The sequence below is a fragment of the Populus alba genome, chromosome 6, assembly GCF_005239225.2.
Source record: "Populus alba chromosome 6, ASM523922v2, whole genome shotgun sequence".
Taxonomy (NCBI): domain Eukaryota; kingdom Viridiplantae; phylum Streptophyta; class Magnoliopsida; order Malpighiales; family Salicaceae; genus Populus; species Populus alba.
Window position 1 is genome coordinate 24,949,843 of NC_133289.1, and position 25,049 is coordinate 24,974,891.

General features: G+C 36.5%; 2 protein-coding genes, 1 long non-coding RNA gene and 1 pseudogene across 3 annotated transcripts; 3 read left to right on the plus strand and 1 right to left on the minus strand.

Moving 5' to 3' along the window:
* Positions 1–287: 287 nt before the first annotated feature.
* LOC118027517 (protein ACTIVITY OF BC1 COMPLEX KINASE 1, chloroplastic-like) lies at positions 288–1,576 on the minus strand. The gene is made up of 4 exons (XM_073409646.1): positions 1,538–1,576; positions 916–1,005; positions 685–831; positions 288–599 (listed from the first exon to the last, which is right to left on the minus strand). The coding sequence occupies exons 2-4, from the start codon at positions 964–966 to the stop codon at positions 483–485; spliced, it is 315 nt and encodes a 104-aa protein (XP_073265747.1). The 5' UTR covers positions 967–1,005; positions 1,538–1,576; the 3' UTR covers positions 288–482.
* A 12,966-nt stretch (positions 1,577–14,542) lies between these two features.
* LOC118027532 (replication protein A 32 kDa subunit A) lies at positions 14,543–17,867 on the plus strand. Its single transcript, XM_035030905.2, is given in 11 exon segments — positions 14,543–14,848; positions 15,417–15,527; positions 15,647–15,744; positions 15,939–15,980; positions 16,111–16,188; positions 16,494–16,572; positions 16,690–16,773; positions 16,858–16,937; positions 17,453–17,521; positions 17,604–17,654; positions 17,656–17,867. Coding segments are annotated over 11 exon segments (843 nt in total). The 5' UTR covers positions 14,543–14,743; the 3' UTR covers positions 17,702–17,867.
* Positions 17,868–19,252: 1,385 nt separating this feature from the next.
* LOC118027531 (putative disease resistance protein RGA4) lies at positions 19,253–22,658 on the plus strand (annotated as a pseudogene).
* Positions 22,659–24,122: 1,464 nt separating this feature from the next.
* On the plus strand, positions 24,123–25,041 carry LOC140955683 (uncharacterized). Its single transcript, XR_012170078.1, has 4 exons — positions 24,123–24,141; positions 24,269–24,367; positions 24,449–24,584; positions 24,683–25,041. It is a non-coding gene; the product is annotated as an uncharacterized lncRNA (long non-coding RNA).
* Positions 25,042–25,049: the final 8 nt, after the last annotated feature.

Here is a 25,049-nt window from a genome sequence, read left to right on the forward strand (position 1 = left end):
AAATACATTATTTCTTTCATCATGAAAAAAACAGAAGAAAGAAGAGCACATATTTTGATAGCCACCTGTGGGTTGGTGCATCGAATGCCATCTATCCATTCCATAAACTAAAACACGTGAACCAGAAAGTTTTCTGTAAACCTGAGGAATTTTAACAGTAGGATCATCTTTGAGTTTTTCCAGGAAGTCTTCAATATTCCGAGCTTCCTGATTAGGACAAGAAACAGAAACATCAGTACACATATAAAATGTGTAAACTGGTAAGAGATATTACTGTTTGAGGGGGAGATCCATCAATGTGGTTGGCATGAAACATAGATATCACACAGCTGAAAGGCTGGCAGATGTCATGGACCAAGATACATTCTTGTCTATCTTTAAGAGCATACAACAAGATTGTTATGCAGAACAGAAGACAGTTTTGAAAGATACCAAGGTGTAATCAAGCTCCTCCAAAAGCTTCTCACCAAATTCATCTACTATCAGCTCAGCATTGCATCCCAATTTTCTGTAAACTGATTCCATTTAGGAATGAAAGCAAGAGTTCTAAAGAGAAAAAGATCCCGAAAGATTATAGGCTCTATTTGAGGTCTTTGCACCTGAAAAATAATGACTTTACATCATTGTTTGCAATAAATACACGAGAAATATACCAGTACATGGACCACAGTCACCACACACAACCTTAATTGCAACATCCTCCCCAGTAGCTCGTAAGGTAGCTCGGTAAACTTGACCCAAGCTCGCAGCTGCTATTGTTTGTGGTGAAATTTTACTGAATACAGCTTCAAGCGGTTGCCCCAACTCCTCTTCTATAATATTGAAAGCAACCTATCAAAACATTCACTGGTTAAGCAAAAAACATGATCCAGACATGCCACATCAAACTAAAATCTAAGCAAAGTCTGCAGTTACCTGATTGGGGAAAGGAGGAACATCATCTTGGAGGATGCAGAGTTCATTCATATAATCCTCTCTAATGATATCAGGTCTACTAGCAAGAACCTGGAAAGCACAAAAACTATCCAGTCAACCCAAAAACCAAGACTGACACCATGTACTTGGCTAAACTTCAACTACTCCCACCGCACCTAACACATCTTCCATATCACATTTCAGTACTTTTTGGATCATGTGGGCCACACATGGATCCACAAACGCTGATATCATAAACGAAAGATGTGCCAAGAAACAAGCATTTAGATTTTGAATAAAACAAACACCTCAAAATCCAAAATCCAAATTCTTACAAATGCAGAAATTACTGCACAGACTCAATCCAAGTAGACTAAAATAATTAAATTGGTCGGCCTGTTATAAACTAGTCGGGGAAATGGACCCCACCATTACAATTCCTTGATTCAACATAAACCAAAAGTCTATGAAAAACTCTCAAATTTTTGCTACGCCAATACATTTTTAACTTCAATTTCTACAAAAATGCGACGAATTCAGTCTTAAAATTCATCAAAATAGCATCTAAACTCTTCACAGAGGACATAATTGATAAAAAAATTAGCAAATTCAGATAACAAACCTGTCCAGCTTTGATGAAAAAAGAAGGTCCTAAATCACACAACAATTCCTAAGCTGCCCGAGCACGATACGGAACCACCTCCTCATCTCTTCCAACCAAAAATCATACGCCAGATTAGACCAATACAATCCCAAATTCCACACTATCTCCACTCCTCTCAACTATCAACGACGATATTGCCCCTCTCGATTCCAGCACTTACTCCTCACCTAACCAAAATTAAATCAAAATAAGAAAAAAATAAATTATTATTTATTATTTTTGATGATGACGAAGAAGAAGAAATCGTACTGTTTCGGAGAGTACTTGCGAAACGGCACGCAAACGCCGCGTTCGATGTCGAGTTGATCCATGGCGCTGCTGCTGTCCCTGTCAGTTGTTTTTACAGTTACGTTTCTCCTGCAACTCGTTGTTGAAGCGGCGCCGTTTTTGGTGGTTTTCGGACATAGGAAGAAGCAGCAGCAGCGCGAATTGGAGATGATCGGAAGTTGCTTCTTTGGAGGATAAAATCAAGAGCGAGGTTTTGGATTTTGAGAGGAAAGGGAAGGGGTTATTGTGTAATTTGGATAGTAAAATCAAGTCCATATTTGCTGTTGAGTTTCAAGAGAAGGAGAGGGAGGGAGTGGCGTTAGAGGAGATGGACAAAAACGGTTACTTAGTGAAGAGAAAGAGAGCTAGCTAAAAGTATGCTATGGAGATGGTTTGGTAGGGGTAACCACATAAGCTGGAAATGGATGGATAAAATTTTTTTTGGGAAACTTCAAGTTAGTCCTTATTATATTATTCAAGTAATGATTTCATGTCAAAAAAAATAACTTTTTCATCGATTCGGGACTGTTTCGATGATATCACGAAATTAATCACTCATTCTCTAAACGAGAGTCATTAAGAGCTATCCTTCCTTTGATATGGATACTTGTAATGTTTCCAAATTCAAATTTAATTATGCGAGAAATAAAATATATAAGCCCTTTTTTATTTTATAAAAAAACTAAAAGCATTTTTTTTAATTACGTATATTAATTAATTTAATATATTGACATTGGATTTTCTTCATACTTTTTTTGGCTGCATGGAACCATGCAAATTTAACAGACAAGTTAACAGGCATGGATACGAGGATCCAATTGAGATCGTGTGCGGATGGTATTCTGTTAAGGACCAAATGATAAAGATATATCTTACCTCCATTGATATGAAATTGGGAGATGTGAAAGGGCTAATTTTTAGAGGGAAACGCAAGCAGTTGGAGGCTTGTGAGAGATGCGGCTGGGGCGGGGCTCTGCCACGTGGATTTTGTTTGTTTGGTTGCCCTTTCCTTTTCAGATATCTACTGCGGGAGAGTTTTGAGAAACCTAAATTAGTCCCTAATATTTTTCAATCCCTAATTTCATCCCAAAATAACATTTTTTCATAAATCAAGTCTTTTATTACCATCAAGTCTTTTATGTTTTTATCAGAGATGTAGCTTAATGGTGTTGAGATATTTCCTGGACGCTTGTCCAGTCCCTATAGAAGTCCATCGTGCCATTGTGATACCCCATGCCCAATAGAAACTCTAGACGTGTTCTTTTAAACAATCATGAGATGGATTTTTTTTTTTTTTTCTTCAGTTATTTTATCTCATCTTGTTGTTCCATTTCAACGTCTTCGAGCTTTCTAGAGTTTAATAGAACAAAAATTAAGAGACGGTTTGTATTTGAGAATACCCTGGAGAATATATCTTCGGCCCTTGTTATGTTCGACTATTTAAGGACTATATTTCTAAATAAAAAATAAGTCTAAATAATTATAATGCTATTGTGAAACAAAGACAGTATATGTGCATAATATGCCGTACATAACTTAAGAGTTAATCCATAGAACAATAACTATGTTGCGTCATCTTGTTGCAAACGTTGTGAGGCGATGATTAAGGTTTTTTTTCGTGTCTCCTGATGAGGTATTGTGTGTATGAGGAGAAGGGTTTTTTAATTTATTTATAAAATTATGATTAATGTTTATGAGTTGTCACCTAATATTATGGTCACTAGAAACCTATGGTATGTAAAAGTCCGGGTAAGGGACTGGTTGTGTAAGAAGAAGACGCATCACCCCCAATGCACCCTACCTAGGATAAGCTGCATTGTTGTTTGATTTTTTTTTTCTAGGTCGAGTTTCTATTCGTTTGTCTTTTCTAAGGTTCAAGGTAGATCTCTATTTATGAGAGATTCTCTATCTTAATGTATTAAATTCTAACCGTTATAAAGTCTAAATTTTAGTATCGCATTTATTTACACATTATATCTTTAATACCTGGGGGTATACTTTATCGTGTAATTTTACACCCCACAGATATTAAAAATCTATATTTGGACGCCTAGAAAAAAAGGTTGGAAAAAAGTTTTTAATATTTTTGATCAAACCCTAATGGATAATCATGTAAATTGGTTTACAATATTCCATTTTTGCATTTTTAAAACATGAGAAAGATACAAATTTTGTTTTTTATAAAGACATGCTTGGAAAATTTTTTAGGATTTAATATTGTATGCGTGAAACAAATATTTTTTATTTTTTTTAAAAGGGCAATTAATTTAAATATTTAAGATTTTTTTTTATTTTTTTTTAAAACAATTTCGAAGCGAACAAGGTATTTTAATACTATATTTTGTATCTTACAGTGTAACTATACAACCAAATATTAAGCAAAATTGGTAGAAAAAATATTTGAGAAAATCACAAATTATTTTAAAAAATACCCCTTTGAAAGTTTTTGAATTTTTTTTGTTTTTTTGTTTTTAAATATTAATATTATAATATATATTATTATAAATAAAATATATATTAAGATATTTAGGTTGGGCCGGTCCATCTATTTGGCCGGGCCCAGGAATGTTGGGTTGAGTTGGTCCAGTCCGAAAAGTATTGGGCCGCTCTAGGCCCAAAAGCTTTTTTCTTTTCCTTTCTTTTTATTTTTGAGCTAGACTCGACCCAAATAGCTGGGCTGTGCTGAGACAAGTCCAGCCCAACGCAACTTAGTCAGTAGGACAACCTAGTGACCAGGTTGCATGAATAGTGCAACTTGAATTATAATTCACGTTGCACTTTTCATGACTAAGTGTATGAACAGTGGAATGTGAATTATAATTCACACTCCACTATTTGCATGCAATGGCAACAGAGAAAGGAGGAAGAAGAAGAAGAAAAGAGGAGGGAGGCTTGCCTGGTGTAAAAGGAGTTGGCAGCCTGGCTGGTGGTGTACGACATGACTGGAGGTGGTGAGGTCGGTAGCTGGAGCTGGTTGTAACTAGAAGAGGAAGAAGTAGAGGCTTGCAAATGAGAGGAGAAACTCGTGGTTGGAACTGAGGAGAGAGTTGTTGTCCCAGCTGTCGTTGGGAAGGACAAAAGCTTCTAGACTAGGTGGTTGCTGCTAAGGTCGCAGTGGCAGAGAAGAAAAGTTTTGCAGATGAGAGAGAGAAGCGGTGCAACCACCACGTAAGATGGTTTGATAGCTTCTTATGGTGGAGATGATGGTGAGAAGACTGGTGATGAGGGTGGTGGTGGATGAAGGCTGTCATAACCTAATTTTTGACCATTTTTATTTTTATTTTTATTACTTTTATTTACTAAAAAGGATTAAAAAAATTTGATGAAAAAAAAAAAACAAGTAAAATAAAATAAATGAAGAATGAATTAAAATTTGGGTTAAGGGCAATATGATTTGGAAGTTTTGGGGGTTTTAATTAAACTTTTGGAATTAATCTAATTAAGTTTGGAATTAATTTGTTTAATTAAGGGTTTAATTGAAGAATTGATAAATTTTGAGACTTAATTAAATTCATCCAATCAAGGGATTAATTGGAAAATTAATAAGTTTGGAGACTTAATTAAGCTTGAAATTAATTTTAATTCATCCAATCAAGGGTTTAATTGGAAAATTAATAAGTTTTGAGACTTAATTAAGCTTGTAATTGATTTAATTCATCCAATCAAGGATTTAATTGGAGAATTGATAAGTTTTGAGACTTAATTAAGCTTGGAATTGATTTTATTTTATCCAATTAAGGGTTTAATTGGAGAATTGATAAGTTTTGAGACTTAATTAAGCTTGGAATTGATTTAATTAATCCAATTAAGGGTTTAATTGGATAATTGATAAGTTTTGAGACTTAATTAAGCTTGGAATTGATTTAATTGGACTTGGATTTAATTAAATTAATGAAATCAGGGACTTAATTGAAGAAATATTAACGTTTGGGGCTCAAATTGCGTAATTAAAATCCAAAGATCACATTGGAAAAGGTGCTCAAATGCAGGAGGCCAATTACAGTTTAGACCAGGGGCTAAATTATAAGAATTTTAAAACTGCATGGGCTAAAACGTAAAATGGCCGTTTTTATCTCCCAAACGGCGTCGTTTTGAAGACGTTGTCAGCTGTTCTTCTTCTTCCTTTAAGCCAGTAGCCGTTGTAGCAGTAAAGGAGGCAGAACGTTGCAGCAATAATGGCCGTCCGTTGGCTTCAGTTATGGCTGCCTTAATGGTGGTCTACCCTCAGCCTACCGCCCGTTACCACCCGTAGAAGCCTATATAAACCGAGCAACACCGAGAGCAAGGGGCTGGTTGGAGAGTTAGAGAGAGAGAGGGACGAATGAAAACCAGAAGAAAGAAACACACATATACCAGCCGAATTTTTTAAACCCCTTTTTAGAACCCCACACCAGAAGCAAACCTTTCCCTCACCAGTACCGGCCAAAAACCACGAAACCAGAAACAAGTTGAGATAGAGAGAGACGGTGTTCTGAAAACAGAGCATAAAGACGAAGGAAAACAAACCGAAATAGAGACATAGAAAAGGAATACAACAGGGAACACAAGCATAAGGAAATAAGAGGAAACTCAAAGCAGAAACGTTGCCTTAGCCATCTCGCGCAAACTCTCTGCAAACGGACCAGGTAAGTCTTTTGCTCTGTTTTTGTTCTCCCCGTGTTTCATTAATTCATCTTCGCCGCCTGTCTTCATTTTAAAACTAAAGGCCAGGCATGCGTGTTTTGGATCACGCGTGCCTCATGTGGCTCAGCCGGGTCGCTGGCTTGGGCCAGGGACCGGGCTGGGCTAGCTGGGTCTAGCCCAGCCCATGTGGGCTGAGCTGGGCCCAACCCAAAAAATAGAAAAAATAGAAAAATAAAAAGCAGAAAAATAAAAAAATAAAAAATGTGTATGCATGAATAAAAATAATGTAAATTTATTGGTTTATTCACTGACGCCAGAGTCAGGAATAAAAATACCAGTTTAAATTTATATTATTTTTATTCGTTGTATTTTTATTATTGTTTAGCCAAAAAAAAAATGTAGTGCACGCGTAAAAAAAATTTAAAAAATCTTATTTTTATTTATTTATTCATTGGCGCTAGAGTAGGGAATAAAAAAAATATATTGATCTAATTTTTGTCGTAGCTACGATTTTTAACCAACGCCAGAGTTGGAAATTATTCAAGCTCGGAATATTCACATGGCGCCAAAGTCAGGAATATTATAAACAAATCATCACAGCATAAATTAATAAATATTTAGCAATTTAAGACAAAACCAACAATGCAGTCTGCCTTAGGCAGAACGTTTAAAGGGTGATAATATCTTCCCTTTTACGTAACCAATCTTGAGTCATAGAATCTCTGTTGACCAGTTTAGGGTTCCTATAGTGACCATAATACTACGGTGGCGACTCCTCAAACAAGATATTTTTTCTAAAAGAATCGGATGCCAGAAACCTGTTCTTTTCTGTAATCGAGAGAAATTATTTTTTAGGGCCGCCGCGATGTCGGGTGCGACAAAGGCTACGTCGGAGAGAGAAAGAAGAGAGAGAACCAGTTGCAGAAAACTAGGCAGGAGGGAGGTTGGTTTTCAGCCAACTTGCTTTTTTTGATTTTCTCCACCCTTAGGGTATGAAATCCACCCCTATTTATAGAGGTGAGAGGAGGGTAATCTTGTCTTCATAGGGAATAAAAATTCAGTCATTGATTTGGTTGGGAAGGACCTCCATTGTTGATTCAAAGTAGGCATAATGAACTGTTAAATCTAATAGTTCAAAGCTGCCTAAAATGACCATTTCAGGCTGCCGCCGGGGTTTCTGTGGCATCAATTGGCCTGAATGGACCATATAGGATTCTAGTGATAAATGTCAGGGTGTGATTATTTTACGTGCATGTTTGGTTAGATTTGATGGAGAAATGAAGCATTAAATGTACCTGAAAAGTAGCAACTCAAGCAGTTTTCTATCCCGGTTAAAACGGGGGAAAGACAATGAACAGTTGTCTGGTACTTTTTTTTATTGAAAAAAACATTGTCATTTTGGATTTTAAAATTACGGATTTGTTATCATATTTTAAATTTAGTCCTCCAACTTTCACTGTTGTTCAATTGAAACACCCTAATTAACCCCTGAACTTTTGGATTTATGCAAATTAAGCTTCAACCCGAAATTCTATTGTAACCCCATATTTACGCACCTTTTTTCTATTTAGTCCTTAGTCTTGAATTTATACAATTTAACTCTAATTGACCCCAAAACTTTAAATTTTCTTGCAATTGTGCCCCTGATCTCAACTAATTATCTTGGTAAAAAATTAAATATGGTCTCTTAAAATTCTAATATCTCAACTTAAGCTCAAATTGGGCTCCAAAATTAATTTTTCACCAATTAAACCCCTAATGAAATTAATTTGACCAATTTAAAGTATAATTAAGTCTTTGCACTTAATTAAATCCTTTAATTGAACCCAAATTAATTTTCAAACATAATTAAAATTCAATTTAGCCCACGATTAAATCAAATTGACCTTATAAAATATAAAAAATTTAATTATATCATTTGAAACTAATTTTTATGCAAATTCAGCCAATAAAAATTTAATTTGACCTTGAATTTGCATATTTTTATTTTTTGCATGATGGGTGTACAATTACCGGTTTGAATTTATTCCAAAATTGCGACTTGATTCCCCGGTTTGCTTTCTCCACGTTGTCAACCTTTATTTTTATATTTTATATTTTTTTGGTTTTTGTTTTGAAGAAAAAAAAGAAATTTGAGGAATAAACCCAGAAATGGGTTATTACAGACTCAATGTGCAAAATCTTCCCTCATAACCTTCTAAGGGTCTACGCCGTTAATATAATAATTTAAGAGTCGGGCTCTCTCAAAAAGGTTTAGTGACCTTTATGCCAAGCTTAATGACATGTTTCAGCACCAGTATACCCACTAAAAAAAAAGCTTCACAAAGCTACTTGATTTATTCTAGTAAGATGATGAGCCTAAACGGGCATATTGTAGAGGTTTAATGAGGAAAAATACTTGAGGTGAAAGAGTTGCTTGAGCTAATAACATTAAAGGCCTTGATGAGAGGTGTCATAAACCAATTTTGGGTTATTCCCTCTAAATTTCACTTTTTTAAAATAAAAAAAATAAAAAATAAAATAAAGGCTGGCACTTGCGGCGGAGAAGAAGCCAATAAAAAGACTGCCAAAATAGGCGCCAAAAATCGAAGGTCAAATTAAATGCATATTCGAAGGTCAAATCAAATGATATTGGATGAATTTGCATAAAAAATTAAGTCCAATGACATAATTAAATTTTTTTAATGGGCCAATTTGATTTAAATCATGGGTCAAATTAAATTTTAGTCCCCTCTTCCATCCCGCCCCTCCCTCCCCCCCCTTATGCTCTCCTCCTTCCCACCCTCATTGCCCCAAATCCCAAACACCCCCCACAAAACAAGAATCAATGTTTAGAAAACCCAAATCTTAGTCCAATTGAAGGATTTTAATTAAGTGCACAAGGACTTGATTATACTTTAAAATGCGGTCAAATTAATTTTGGGGGCTTAATTCAGAGTGAAAAAAAAAAATTAAGTTTTGGGAGCTTTAACCCGTTAATTTGGACTCTGAATTGAAAAGATAAAAATTTTAAGATCAATTATAATTTTTACCAGAGTCAATTGAACACAAAAAAATTGGGGGACCCCGAAAAAAAATTTCGCCAACCCAGTAAAAAATGTTTTGCCTATAAATAGCAGTTTTTTAACTTATTTTGTAAGGGGGGTATTTTTTGTAAATTTGAAGGAAAGTGGAACACAAAAATGGACAACCCTAAAAAAACTGATCTGATTTCCTCTCCTTCACGAAGGCCAGCCCGCCCCGCCCCCCCCAGTGTTCTCTTTTTCATTTTTTTCCGACCGGAGCACGCACCGCCTCCCTCCCACCACCCGGTTGGGATTTTTCTCTCCCAAACAGCAGCTGCTCCCCCACTTGTTCGCCTCTCTCCCTGCGACCCGTCTCCCTCTCAGCCAAGACAGCCCTTTCCTTTTCGTTATTATCATCTTCTTCTCCCTTAACCAGCTGCCCCTTGGCTGTGTTTTCTTTTCAAATCAGCCAACCGGGCACCCACACATTCAATCTCCTTCCTCACCGGTAATGGACCGCCCTCTTTAGCTTTTATCTTTTTCTTCTTTCACTGGAGCTCCCCCACGTCATCTCCGTTCTCCTTCTTCTGGCCATGCGCATCATTCTTTCTCCTTTCCCCAAACTCAGCCCACAAAGCTTCCAAAGCCAAAACCATTTTGAAGCCCAGCAATCTTTACACCATAAACTTCCCACTACGTCATCTCCATTTTCCCCTTCATTTTCCTAATCCTTCTCCACAGCCAGGTCATCAAATCACAGACCACCAAGCAGCACCACTCCCTCCTGGTTTTTCCTCAGGAGACACCTAGCCACAACTCTTCTCCCCCGCGGTCTTTGATTTATTTTTTTCTCTCTTCTTTCCCACAGCTTCCAGCTCCGGCGCCTTCCCAGGTCACGATCTCCTCCCTCAGCCACGGCTGTTTCTCCTTCGGTTTCTTCCTACAGCACGCGACGACCGAACAGATCCAGCGCCGGGGCAGCACCGTCATCACATCTCCTTCAACCGGTGGCAGAACCCACGATCCCCTCTTCCATCGCAGCAACGCCCGGCGAGCCACCCAACACTCCGCTGTCTGAAGAACGAAGGAAAGCCACCGGGAATAGAAGGATTGATTTGCAGATCTAAAAAAGGAAAAAACGAAACTGATCTAAAAAAAACAAAGTAAAACCGACTGCTCTGTGTTTTTTCTTGTGTTCGCAGGTGACCGGACCCTCACCGCCGGCTGAAAATTGAAGAAGAGGAAAGAAGCCGCTCCAGGCGCCTCTGTTTTTTTCTGGTTTCCAGCAGCGGCGCGTGGATCCACGCGCCGCCAGTGACGGTGGTGCGTGGATCCAGGCGCCGACACTGTTCATGCGTCCCAGAAGTCCTTCCCTGCAATTCCTGGAGTGTTGGGGGGGGACTATTTTTGTAATTTTAAGTTATTTTAATGTAATTTTTATTTAGTTTTGAATTTGCATTTTTGTAAATGTAAATGTAAATGTAAAAGAAAAAAGAAAAAGAAAGAAATATATAATAAAAAATGCATGTGTACATTTGTTTAATGAATTTTTTTTTGTGATGAGACAGCAAAGAATAAAGAAGGATTTAATATTTTGATTGGATCACGGTGTAGAAATATAAACTTGTACGGAAGTTATATTTCTAAAATCCGATGAAAAGACAAAATTTTTAAAACTTCTTTAACACATCAAGTCCACGGAGCAGCTTACCTCAGGTAGGGTGCGTTAGGGGTGCTAATACCTTCCCTAACCACAATCAGTCCCTTACCCGCGATCTCTGACGATGACCAGTCCACCAGGGTTTCCTAGTAACCTCAATTAAATACTAGGTGGCGACTCCTAACGAACCAATTCAAGTAATTCAACAACGAGACATAAATCGCCAGCCGATTGCCGCGTGTGGGATTTTTTCGACGTGCAACAAGAGGGGTAAGAGAACTTGCTCCCTAGAGAAAACTTCATGTCATATTGGATAAAAGCTTACTCAAAGCGAAGCAAGTTATGAAAAATCATATACATATGGAAAAGACAAGTGCACTATGACATGGACCTTTTTTGTTTCTATAAAGACAACTAGCATGAAGGACCTTCCAAGAAAATCTTTCTCTCCTAAGTATAAATGAAGCTCAAGGAAAACCATACGAGACCAACCCATGGGCACTTGGTGTTTTCTTAAGGATTTACTACTCCTTTAAATCAAAATATGACTATCCATTCAGAGTTAAGAAGGTAATAAGACAAACACCCATCACCTTCAAAACATGTTCCTTCTAAAAATCCCCTTCATATTTGGCACCCATAACACCTTAAAATGTAATATCCTTTGTGGGAATGAATTTATTTTTTAAATAAAAATATTACCTCTAACATTTTATTTATAGATCTTTAGTAAGGCTCCCGGCCCTTACAAAATCTTCAGGGATTGATCTTAGATCTCCTGCCTCTCAAGTGTAGTCTTGAATTGATATGAATCTCCAATATAGCTTTTGAGTCTTACAAAATCTTTAGGGATTGATCTTGGATCTCTTACCTCGTTGATGCAGTCTTGGACTACCATAATTCATTAATGAGGCTCTTAGGCCTCACATCATCTCCAAGGACGATCTCAGATCTACCACTCTCAAGTAAATGGAGGGTTTTCATGCTCCAAACCATCGTTAGAGAGGTTATATACCTCCCCTCTATAATACAATCATTTTCTAGTTGGGGGCTCTCAAGCCCCATGCCGTTATTTAGGAGCCATAGGCATTGCACTCTTTAGTGAGATCTTTCTCCAATGGCGGACTCTTTAGCCACACCCTTGTCAAGAAGGCCACATGTCCCCCATTATAGTGCAATCTCTCTTTGTTAGGGCTTTCAAGCCCTACACCATCGACTAGAAGCCTATAAGCCCCTCCTTCTCTCTCTCTCTCTCTCTCTCTCTCTCTCTCTCTCTCTAATATGATCTCATATAAGTACGTGGCTTCCAAGCCTCACACTATCACAAGGAATGACCCTCGTGAGGGTTATCCTTGACCTCTTAAATTTGTTTTCAAGTACAAGCTCGCTCTTTTGAGGTTCACTTGACCATTTAGAAGTATGAATTTCTCCTCCTTTGGTTTCTTAGCCTTTGGTCTCTTAGCCTCTTATAATATTTTATTAATATAGACTCATCTTTCATGGGTTATCCTAAACTCTTAAAATATTTTTCAAGTATAAGATCACCCTTATTAGGTCCCCCCAACAACTTTGAATTTTTTTTAAGTACGAGCTCCTCCTTGATGGGATTTCTCTTGCCTCATAGAAAATATTTTTAAGTATAAGTTCATCGATGGTTCCAAGAAAAATTCTTCAAACACAGTGCACGCCCTTGCATATAGGCTCTTTAGTAAATTACATCGGAGTTTCCACCCCTCTTCTCATATGAAGAGATTTCGACAAACTCATGGTACTTGGTATTTTTACAAGTCTTTGTGTATTAATATCATAAAGACTTGATAGACTATCAATAAACCTAAATTTAATGATTCAAAAAAATTCATTAGGCTTAAATATTAAAAAAGCACGAGCCTAAGCAAGGTGCATGGGTCCACCTCCCCACAGGCTCTACCTCCAAGTTAAGCCCAAAACATCGGGCTTAACCCCTTGGTTAAGCCCTATCAATAATCATTCAGACAATGTTTGGTTCTAACGCTCCAGGTGTTGGGTATTCCCAACACCATGCTCATCATTATCCCCATGGGCTGAAGTGTGCACTCATACTTATTTTTCACCTTAATAAGCTCAGACAACTTGTTTGAGCCTAACACTCCTTTGATAATTTTTCCAAGACCCCACACAGGTTTCTTTATATTTATATATTGATTTATATGTATTATTTTAAGTGAAATACAACTCAAAATACTATATTGATTTATAGGGGTGAAATGACTCTTTAGTCCATTCTTTCCATAAAATGACAATACTCATAGACTATAAATACATTATTAACCCATAAAGTTTAATGTTCACAATTATTTCATTCTCAACATTTTCAATATATATATATTTTCAAAGTCTGTTATTTAAAATATCATTGTATTTTTTCTTTTTATGAAATTAGTGACCTGAACATCCAAGAGCTTCCATTTTTATCAAATGAAACCTTTTACAAGTACAAGTTACATGTTATTTCAGCTAACCAAGTACAAATTACTAGCCACATTGATTTACCAGTTACCAGCTACCCAGGCTTTCGACATCAAGCTACCGAATAACCTGACTAAAAAAAAGAGAGATTAGATTACTATAACTAAATAATTAGCCTATTATCTAATTATTAAACCTTATTCCTAAATACCTAGAATTTTTTTTATGTCATCATCTATATTTTCCACCATTGCAAACATAATGCTGAAGTTCAAGCAACTATACCAATCCAAAGAGAATCCTATATTATAAATTTGATTTCAAGTAACACACCACCATTCTCATTTAATCTCAACACTTTATAATACTAGCAATACAGTTTATCATTCTTGTAGGTTATATCAGAGCTAATACAAACTATTGTAATCAAATTACCCATCAAGACAAACATATACTGTTCACTTAAAAAACTTCTACTAAATTCTTATTTGTTTGAAACCAAAATTGAAGACATGAAGAATTAATTAACTCGTTTCATTTTTATTTAAATGATAATAAATTAACCATGATAATTAGTGTGTGTATGTATATATTGGAATCAAATGTACCATATATTAACTTAAATGCAAAAGTCAGTTCATCATAGTTGTTAAATCCAGTCCAATCTAATGACTTGATTTAAAAAAATTAAGATCTATAATTCAATTTAAATTGAGTTTTTAATTCAACTATATTAAATATTGACTCAATGAAACACTGCTGTCTTAACAAGGTTTTTAGTAATTTAGTTTTTCACAACCAAACTTGATTGATTCTCAACTGAGTCAACATTAAAAAATTTTAACTTCAAAAAAATAAAATAAAACTGTTTTAATAAAAATAGTTAATTCGATAAACCATGATTTGACGTAATAACCTAATTAGCCATTCACTTTCTTCGATTAATTCCCGGAACGATAACTATGAACTCCCATCCCCCAAACGAAACCAGCTGGTGTCGTTTCCCCCGCGCGGGAAAAGGAAAACTAAAAACCACGATGGCGGGAATCCGTTATCTAATAAATTAAAAGTTACCCTCCTCCCCTCCTGTCTTCCATTCGTTAACAATTGACTCACTCTTCCAAAAAATTCACATTTCTAGGGTTTCAAAAGAACGAAAAAATGTTTTCAAGCAGCCAATTCGACGCCACCTCCGCCTTCTCCGGCGGCGGATTCATGCCTTCTCAATCCACTCAGCTCACCGATTCCACACCTTCTCCCGCTAAAGCAAGCCTTCTCTCTCTCTCTCTCTCTGCGTGTGTTTTGTTTTGTTAATTTCGCTCCTTTTAATAATTGTTTCCCATTTTTCCATTCTGTCAACGAAAATTAAACCAAAAAGCAACTTATTTATCAGTGTTAGGTTTTTTTAATTATATTTCCCGTGAAAGTGTGGGAAAATTATGTGAATCAATTGAGAAAGTGGAGTGAAAAGATCCGTGTTTTTGTCGATCTTCGCGGTTTTGTAGTCTTACTTGCTGTTTGGTTGCTGAGAAAGTGTAGGAAAATTAAAGCACGTAACTAAAAAACTCTGATGAGTATAATTTGAATTTGAGTGTTGGAAATGAAAAAAATTGTGTTTTTTTTTTTTGTTAGTCTCAGGGTTATGGATTTTATGTTGTTTGTTTGTTTGGTGTCAAAAATGGTGGGATGAGAAAGTAAGTAACTATTAATTATTGCCAAATGTCTAAGTTAGACTGTGATTTTTTTTTTCTTTTCATAATATTGTATAATTGTCAATTTTGTCCTGACAATTCCATTCCTATTTTTTTGTAAAAATTTCTTTGTTTGGGAATAGAGTCGCAATTCGTTGGGTGTGGTTCCAGTTACGGTGAAGCAGATAAGCCAAGCTTCTCAATCTGGTGATGAGAAGTCAAGTTTTGTGATCAACGGTGTGGATGTTACCAATGTAATCACTCTCAATTCTTGTTATATAAATATGGTTCTGTGGGTCTAAGCCTTAAATTTCTTTATCCATTTGGTTTCTCTTTAACTATTTTCTTCCATTTCTTCGCCTTGTTGGTGTAGGTTACGGTTGTTGGACTGGTGTTTAATAAAGCTGAAAAGTCGACTGATGTTAGTTTTGTCATAGATGATGGAACAGGCCGTATTGGTTGTAGAAGATGGTAATTATGTGCTTGCATGTGAAATTTCTGTGTTCAAACGTAAAGAAATTGCTGGCCTTTAATCTTTTAAATTTCCATGCCTTGTTGTGTACCAAAAACCAAATAATCAAACAAAAGTGTTGATTATATTCAAAATGGGAGTTTTTCATTTGTTGTGAAGAGTAGTTTTGACGTATGCTCAACGCTTCTAATAGGGTGACCGAGAATTTTGACAAATTGGAAATGGAGGCAGTACAGTAAGTTTCCAGTCTCTTATACATGTCTCTTACCAAGCATCTAGCATGAGAAAAATCTGGTGTCATGTGTTTTCTGATGTGAGATCTTTTAACATTTGTTTTTTTCCCTATGCGAATCATTTTTCTATAGAGATGAAATGTATGTTCGAGTTATTGGACACCTGAGAGTTTTTCAAGATGTCAAGCAGTTGGTTGCTTTCTCTGTCAGGTATTGACCATACCCTTTAGTCATCATTGTACTTGTCTTTCTGAAACTGTGCATTTCATTCAATTTTCAATTTCCACTAATGATGGCACTTGAAATTTGCATTGACAAAGCAACTTGGAGTTGACGACGAGAGCTTTTTAGCCACATTTAACCACTTATTAAGAAATATTTTTCTTAAGAACCCTTCTTGTTGAGCGTGGCTTGGATGTGTTTTATAGTGGACATGATTGGTTTCTTGCATCAGTTTGCACGCTTTCATTATTTATAAACTCACTGCCATCTTATTGTTCTTTTTATTATTGCAGGCCGGTGACAAACTTCGATGAGATTACTTTTCATTTTATAGATTGCATACATTCCCATTTGCAGAATTCCAAATTGCAGGTATTGATCTTGGAGCGGATGAATTATGTGCTATCAATAAAGTTTATGAAATGATTTGAGAGCATATTGTGTTTTCTGTTGGTTGGTTGTGTGAATTGTTTTCAACTGAATTTGCAGGGTGGAGCTTCAACTCAGCCTCATATGGTAGAATCATCAATGAACACTCCTGTGCGGAATGGTCAGACATTCACATCAAACCTGGTATGGGACAGCTTCAAAAAAACTTTTTTCAATGTCCTGGTTTCCAAATGTGTTTGGCATAACATTCTAGCTTCCTTTTCCCAGATGTCCAAGCAATTTGATGTTGATGGGCTAAAGGATTGTGATCAATTGGTCCTTGATCGTCTGCAACAGTCTTCAAGCATGTGAGTTGAACATTTAAACTCTCTACTCCATGCAGCTTCTTTCTCCTTGAAATCTCATGTTGTCTGTGGTTGCCTTGCCCTTTCTTAGTGCCACCGAAGTACCTTTGATTGCGTTTAATATATCAAGTTCTATATGGTTCTCATTCTCTTTTGTCCTCCAGCTGTAGACTGCTAATTTGGAATTGTTCCTTGTTTCATTGGAGTTCAATTTGTTTAAAACATCACTCTGCCCCATGTCATGGAGAGATGCTCTTTTTCTGTTTTAATCTGTTGCTACTGAACTTGTTTTTAGTTTTTTGAGCAGTCCATTAATTTTTTTCTTTTGGTTTCTTTTTTTCAAAAACACATGCAGTTTGTCCTGACTGCTATGGACAATTAAGTTTTGCAGCGTTGCTTGGAATAGTTAGCCATGTTTTGCAAACACTATTCTTCTGACTGCTATTAAATTTTAATCTGCTAATACTGAACTTACGTTTAGTTCCTTTACGAATGTTGAGAACTGTTCTTGGTTGCAGTGGACAGGAAAAAGGGATGCACATGGATGTACTTTGCCAACAGCTGAAACTTCCCATGGAGAAGATCAAGTAACCTCCCTCTCTATCTCCCCTTCTCACCCTACATTATCAAGTAATTCCTTTTATCGACCTTTTCTTTTGTCTTGGCCAGGGAATCTATTAGATCACTTGAAGATGAAGGTTTAATATACTCTACAATTGACGAGTTTCACTACAAAGCAACCTGATGAAGTTCACAGTATTTTTTGAATGCTACCCAGTCTGCAATGCTGTTGCGAGTTATTTTGTTCCTTCTTTTGAATATTAACAGAACAGCCTGTAGATATTTATTTGTTTCCATGTTAACATCTTAAGTGCAGGGATCTGGACATGTGTGTTATCGCTAAATCATATATAGAATTTCACAACATTTTGATGTCTTGTTTAGATTCCTAAATGACGTGCTGCTTAGAACTCGATCTAAAAGATCAAAGATTTTGATTTGTTTCAGTGAACAGATAATGAAGCACCCTATGCATGCCGAAGCCCCCATGAAAAAGAGAAGCCATGATTTATAGCTTAGGTGGCCTATCCTTTAACTAAAGGCATTAGCGTACTAAACATCTAAATTTTATCCTAAACATAATTGAAATCTTATGTTAACAAGTCATTAATTATGGCTGGATATAATAGCAATGTACGTTTCGAAAGATTGTGGCTTCCCTACATGAAACATCCTGGTTCCAATATTTGAACCTAGAAAATGATTAAACTTCATTAACCAACCCTTTAAAGCTCATGCCATTAATATGTAGCTATTGAACTTGTTCCTAGCTACAGATTTATGATTTCTGAGCAGTCCATGAAATGACGAGTAGCTCTGAACTAATGAAGGTTCTTGTAATGATTGTTTTTTTAAAGCAAAGAAAGGAACTCGTAGCCAATGAAGACATTGATTTGGAGTTTTTGATACTTTGAGTGTTTTGAGATAGTTTGGAATTTCCTTTACCTATGAATAAAGCACCAAGAAGTCTTTACATTCACTACTACTAGCTAGGGGCATACCCTCCATTAAAGGCACTTGCTTCTTCTGATTGGTTTCAGTGACCGATACTGTGGGATCCCAAGTACGCATAACCCCTTGAAAAAGGGAAGCATCTTCCATACATAACTGAAAATCTCCATTTAACAAGTTAATTTGGCCCTCATCTTTCCTTCATCAGTACTGTATATATAGCTATAACCCTGGATTGATGTCATTTTTTGAATAAAGTGTGAGGAACAAGGTTTCTGGCCCGAGTGATTCATTAAAGCAAAGCAGTAGAAGCAGTACTACCAGTTGAGGGATTTGGAGATGGAGAGATCAGTGCATGCAGGCCTTCTTAATTATAGCTTTAGTCTTATCTCTACGTAAATGAAAGCATCAGCATCTCCTTGGGAAGTAATCGTTTTTTCATTACGTAAGGCATGTATACCCATTACTAAAGACAATATTCGCATCGTAAATCTCATTTTGAAAGGTAAAACATAATTGAAATCTCATGTCAAAAAATAATTTGGCTTTGCTACTTGAAACATCCCTTGGATTTGTCTTTCCCTTTTTAGCAAGGCTAAGTCATACAAGTCTATTGGTGTGATATTTAAAATGAAGCAAGGAATATATAGAGATTGAAGCAAAGAAAAGAAATACCTGCTCGTTGAGTGCAGATTGGTTAAAGGATTTCGAGATCATGAGAGTACTTGCAGAATCTCTAATAGCTTTGAGTGTTTTGGAGATTTTCGAATCTTATTATCTCTATAAATGAAGCCCGGAAGCCTGAGGTTTTCCGCACGCTCTTCACAGCAACGTAAACATTCTTCTAGCATTCAAACCGATCATCACCGCTCAAACAAAGAAACACCTCAACTCAACCACCACCCAGTCACACCTTTTCTTCTAATTTTTTCCCTTTCTTTTTTTGTGTTTCCCTCCTCCATCCACTTCTTTTTGAACCTGCAAAGAAAAAATGGCTGAAGGTGTGCTCTTCAATATCGCGGAGGAAATAATAAAGAAATTAGGTTCCCTAGCTGCTCAGGAGGTTGCACTATGGTGGGGATCAACGATCAATTGTGGAAGCTCAATGGCACAGTTACCAGGATCAAGGCTGTGATTCAAGATGCTGAGGAGCAGGCACAAAAACAGAAACAAAACCATCAAATCGAAGACTGGCTCAAGAAGCTGCGGGAAGCTGTATATGATGCAGAGGATTTGCTGGACGATTTCTCAACACAAGTTCTGCGGAAGCAGTTGATGCCTGGGAAAAGAGTATCGAGGGAGGTACGCCTTTTTTTCTCAAGATCAAACCAATTTGTTTATGGTTCACGGATGGGTCATAGAGTTAAAGCACTTAGAGAGAGACTAGATGGCATTGAAATTGACAGTAAAAAATTCAACTTTGTTCGTGGTGAGGAGAGAGCTTCTTTGACCACTGAAAGGGAGCAAACTACCTCATCTGAACCTGAAATAACAGTTGGGAGAGAGAGTGACAAAGCGGCAGTTAAAATTTTTCTAATGAATTCCAACTATGAGCATAATGTTTCTGTCATCTCCGTAGTTGGAATGGGAGGGTTGGGGAAGACCACACTAGCCCAACATGTTTTCAATGATGAGCAAGTTAAGGCGCACTTTGGTGTGAGACTCTGGGTAAGTGTCTCAGGCGGCTTAGATGTTAGAAAGATTATCAAAGGGGCTGTAGGTACTGGAGATTCTGATGATCAGTTAGAGAGTCTGAAAGAAAAGCTTGAAAGGAAAATAGAAAAAAAAAAGTTACCACGTGATGCCGTAGGAAGTAAGATAGTGGTAACTACACGTTCTCATGTAATTGCCAAATTCACAAGCACAATAGAGCCACATGTTTTAAAAGGTCTGTCTGTAGATGAGTCATGGGAACTGTTTAGAAGAAAGGCATTTCCTCAAGGCCAGGAGTCGGGTCATGTAGACGAGAGAATTAGAAAAGAGATTGTAGGGAGGTGTGGTGGAGTTCCTTTGGTTGTAAAGGCAATTGCGAGGTTAATGTCTTTGAAAGATAGAGCCCAGTGGTTGTCCTTTATACTAGATGAACTTCCGGATAGCATTAGAGATGATAACATCATACAGACCCTTAAGTTAAGCTATGATGCTCTTCCATCATTTATGAAGCATTGTTTTGCTCACTGTAGCTTATTTCCTAAAGGTCATAAGATAGATGTAAAATATTTTGATTCGACTTTGGATTGCACAAGGGTTTGTTAGCTCTTCAAATTCAGGTCGTAGGTGTATTGAGATTGTTGGTCTCAAGTGCTTTGAGAGTTTACTGTGGAGGTCCTTCTTTCACGAAGTGAAAAAGGATAGATTTGGTAACATAGAAAGTTGCAAAATGCATGATTTTATGCATGATCTTGCAACCCATGTCGCTGGTTTAGAGAGCACCATAGTAGATCGACAAGGAAATAGGATTAGTGAATTGACTCGGCACGTGTCATTTGACACGATATTGGATTTGTCACAACAAATTCCAATTCCTTTGCCTTGTGCAAAAAGTCTAAGAGCACTTGTATTATTTTGGAAGGTGGCACATGGGATGAGGGGGCATGGGTGTCAATTTGTCGAGACTTTAGGCGTTTACGTGTGCTTGTTTTGAGTGATTTTGGAATGAAGGAAGTGTCACCTCTCATTGAAAAGATCAAGCACCTTAAATATCTTGATCTTTCGAATAATGAGATGGATGCGCTTTCTAATTCTGTCACCAGTCTGGTAAATTTGCAAGTGCTCAAGCTCAATGGTTGTATTAACCTTAAGGAACTACCTAGGGATATTAGCAAGCTGATCAGTCTGAGGCATCTTGATGTTGGTTGCACTCTTGATGATGATTTATGTGTGGATTTAGAGTATATGCCTCGTGGGATTGGGAAATTAACTAGTCTACAGACGTTGTCATGTTTTGTGGTTGCAGAAAAAGAGAGTCCTAAATCTGAGATGATAGGTGGACTGGATGAGTTGGGAAGATTAAATGAATTGAGAGGGAGGCTAGAAATAAAAGTAATGGGATATGAGGATGGTTCTTGTATATCAGAATTTGAAGGAGCTAATTTGATTGATAAAGAATATCTTCAACAGTTGAGAGTTGAAGGCTATGGAGGCATGAGGTTTCCTAGTTGGGTTTCACATCTCTCAAATCTTGTAAGTATTGTTCTAGAAGACTGTGGAAGACTTAAGCATATCCCTCCGTTAGATGGAATCCCCTTCGCTTAAAGAATTAACTATTGGGGGAATGGATGATTTGGAGTACATAGATAGTGAGGGGGTTGGAGGAAAAGAAGCGTCGACTTTTTTCCCATCCTTAAAGAGACTTGAGATGTGGGAGTGTGGTAGACTGAAGGGATGGTGGAAGAGATGGAATAGAGATGAGATGAATGATGATAGTGATGAGTCAACAATAGAAGAAGGGTTGATAATGCTCTCTTTTCAACGTCTTTCTTCCTTGCACATTCAAGATTGTCCAAATCTGACTTCAATGCCGTTGTTTCCAACTCTCGATGAAGATCTTAGTTTGCGCTCCACTAGTTCAATGCCATTACAGCAGACAATGAAGATGACATCACCAGTCTCTTCTTCTTCTTCTTCATTTACCCGTCCCCTCTCCAAATTGAAGGAACTACATATGTTTTCAATTGATGACATGGAATCTCTTCCGGAAGTAGGGCTGCAAAATCTCTCTTCTCTTCAACGGCTAGGGATCCATGCATGTCCAAGATTGAAGTCTATGCCACTGCCTGATCAGGGGATGCATTCTCTTAAGAAATTAGACGTTGGTGGATGCAGAGAATTGAAGTCGCTATCTGAATCTGAATCTCAAGGGATGATACCCTACCTTCCCTCTTTGCAACTCTTAAGAATCGATTACTGCAGTGAAGAGCTAAGCGGAAGAGCAAGAGGATGGGGAAAGGATAGGGAGGAGGAGTGGCCTAACATTAAACACATTCCAGATATTGTAATTGATTGGAAGTGCATTAAAAAGGAGGGTCGCTATGTAAAGGGCTAAATACTACTAAGGAGTATTTTCACCGAACATACAAACACTTACACGTGTATGGAAGGTATTTAACCTCTCCTTTCCTTCCTTTATTTATTTTCTTTTATTTTTATTATTCCATACTCTCTCTCTTTATTATTACGTGTATGAAAGGTAACGTTTTTCAATTAATTGGGTTCAGACACCAAACAAAATTACTTTTCATCAAAAATACATACATACATAAATGAAGATATTTAATCTCTTCCTTCATTCCTTAGTTTTAATTTCTTTTATTTTTATTATTATTACTATCATTTTATAAAACTATGTATTATTTATTTATTTAATTAATTTATCATATTTGATGGTTAGAGCATTTTCACAATTACACCGTGAGGCTACTATTCTTAAATATAAATGATTTTTACAGCTTTCTTCATTTAATTTTTCTGATTATTATTATTATTATTATTATTATTAATCCCTACTCTTTCTCTATATATATTTATTTTATTATACACAAATCTCATCTGACAAGATTATTATATTTTTTTTATAAATATTGGTAACATTTTTTAATTAATTAAAGTTCCATTTGTTTTTTTTGTTTAAATATTAATATTAAAAATAAAAAAATATTATCTTAATATATTATTAAATAATTTATTTTTTTTAAATAAAGCTCTTACATTGAAAGGGGTTCAACCCTCAACAAAACAACATATTACCCCATTCTCTCTTCCCTACCTGCACAAAGTAAAGCCTTCTCCAATCACCTAATCTATCCTATTTTTTCTAACAAATTGATCCTGCATGCATTTGACTTTCTGATTTTCTATGAGCAATTTAGTGTCGAAGCATGCGGGTTTTATATGCATTAAGAGTATCCAATTACCCAAGTATTTTCTCTCTTTGAATTGAGTTTGATTTCATAATATAAAAATATGTTTGGTTACAACAGGCAAGTGATTTTCTGTTTTCACATGCTTCTGTCAAGATGTCAATGACCTTTCTAGCGGTGTCCTTTTTACTGAACTTTTAGAATTGAATCTTGGTTGCAGGAAATAGATTAGAGGATATTGGATGCCGCCACAGATATTAGTGATATATTCATGGGGTGCAGTTCCGGTAACATTGAAGCAGTAAGCCGAGCTTTACATTCTGAAAGATGAAAAAACTGTTTGGAGAGTTGCTTATATAATTAATCTTAAATTCTTTTTGTAGATGAATCAGGTTCTGCTCCTCTAAAACAGAATTTTCCTGCTCCTTTGGTTTCTGTTGAGGCAAAATGCAGCTTCTGTTTAACCTTTCTTTTTGGCCCCTTTTCGACATCTTTTTGGTGTAGATACAGTGATTCAGGACCGGGTTTGATAAAGTTGAAAAGGGTAATCAATGATGATTTCATTATAGATGATGGAACAGGTTGGATCAGGTTAGTATAGAAGTTATCTTTTAAAGCCTTATGCTTTCGCTTAATGGGGTTTACTGAATGAACACGTGTACATAAACTAAATTTTATGCTTAAATAATAAATGTTTGATCTTATTCAATTTGCAAAAGTTCGTTTCATATGATACTTGTATTTACAGGGCTTTGCAGGCCTATGACAAACTTGACAGAAATCTGTTCACACTCGATATGTTGCATATACATTTCATTTGCAGAACCAAATTGCAGGTATTGATCCAGCTGGTAAATCTTGAAATATTGATAAGATGTCTAAAGTTGATGACTGATAACCATTATGTGCATATCCAGTTGTGTTTCCTTGTTTGTTGATCATGTGTATTTTCTCTGGTTGAAGCTGCAAAGTAAAACTTTGATTCAGTCTCAGATGGTAGAAACATCTGTGCACTTTGGTGTGTATGGATCAACCAGACACCAGACATCCACATTAAACCAGGTATTAGACTAAATCAACTTGAAGTTTTTCATATCTTCTACTTGTATTTGTTTGGCATAACTTCTAGTTTTCTTTCCCTAGTTCTCCAGTCAATTGGTCCTTGACTGATTCCAACAATGCTCAAGCTTGCTGGTTGCATCAAACTTTACCCTTTACCTCTTGCACTTTCCCTCTCTTTCAAGTGTCATGTTGAGCAGGAGGAGTATTACCCTACAAGGTGTGAATTCTACCAAGTTTATGTTTGCTCTTAATGTCTCCCCTGAAGGTCAATAGATTATTAACTCTTGTATTTATGTTCTCTTTTGTATCTTGCAGGGAGTCTGCCAGATCCCTTGAAGATGAAGGTTTGAGACGCTCGACTGTTTTGATGAATTTCAGTCCAACCAAGCTTGACCATGATGTCTACGGTCTCAAGGGATGTCTTTCCAGGCTTTAACTGGCCTTTTGCAACTCGTTACATGGTGAAAGCAGTTCAAAATTATTATTTTTCTTTTTGTTTGTGTCTCAACAGAACATCTTGTAGGAATTAGGACTGAATATTCAGTGTTTCAATTATATTCACCATCATAATTTCCTCAAGATCAAGCAATTCTCATTTCTCAGATATGATTTATGAACTTTTTCTTTGTATGGTTAACACAAAGTTTGTTGTTTTAACATACTGACGTTCTTAATAAAAGAG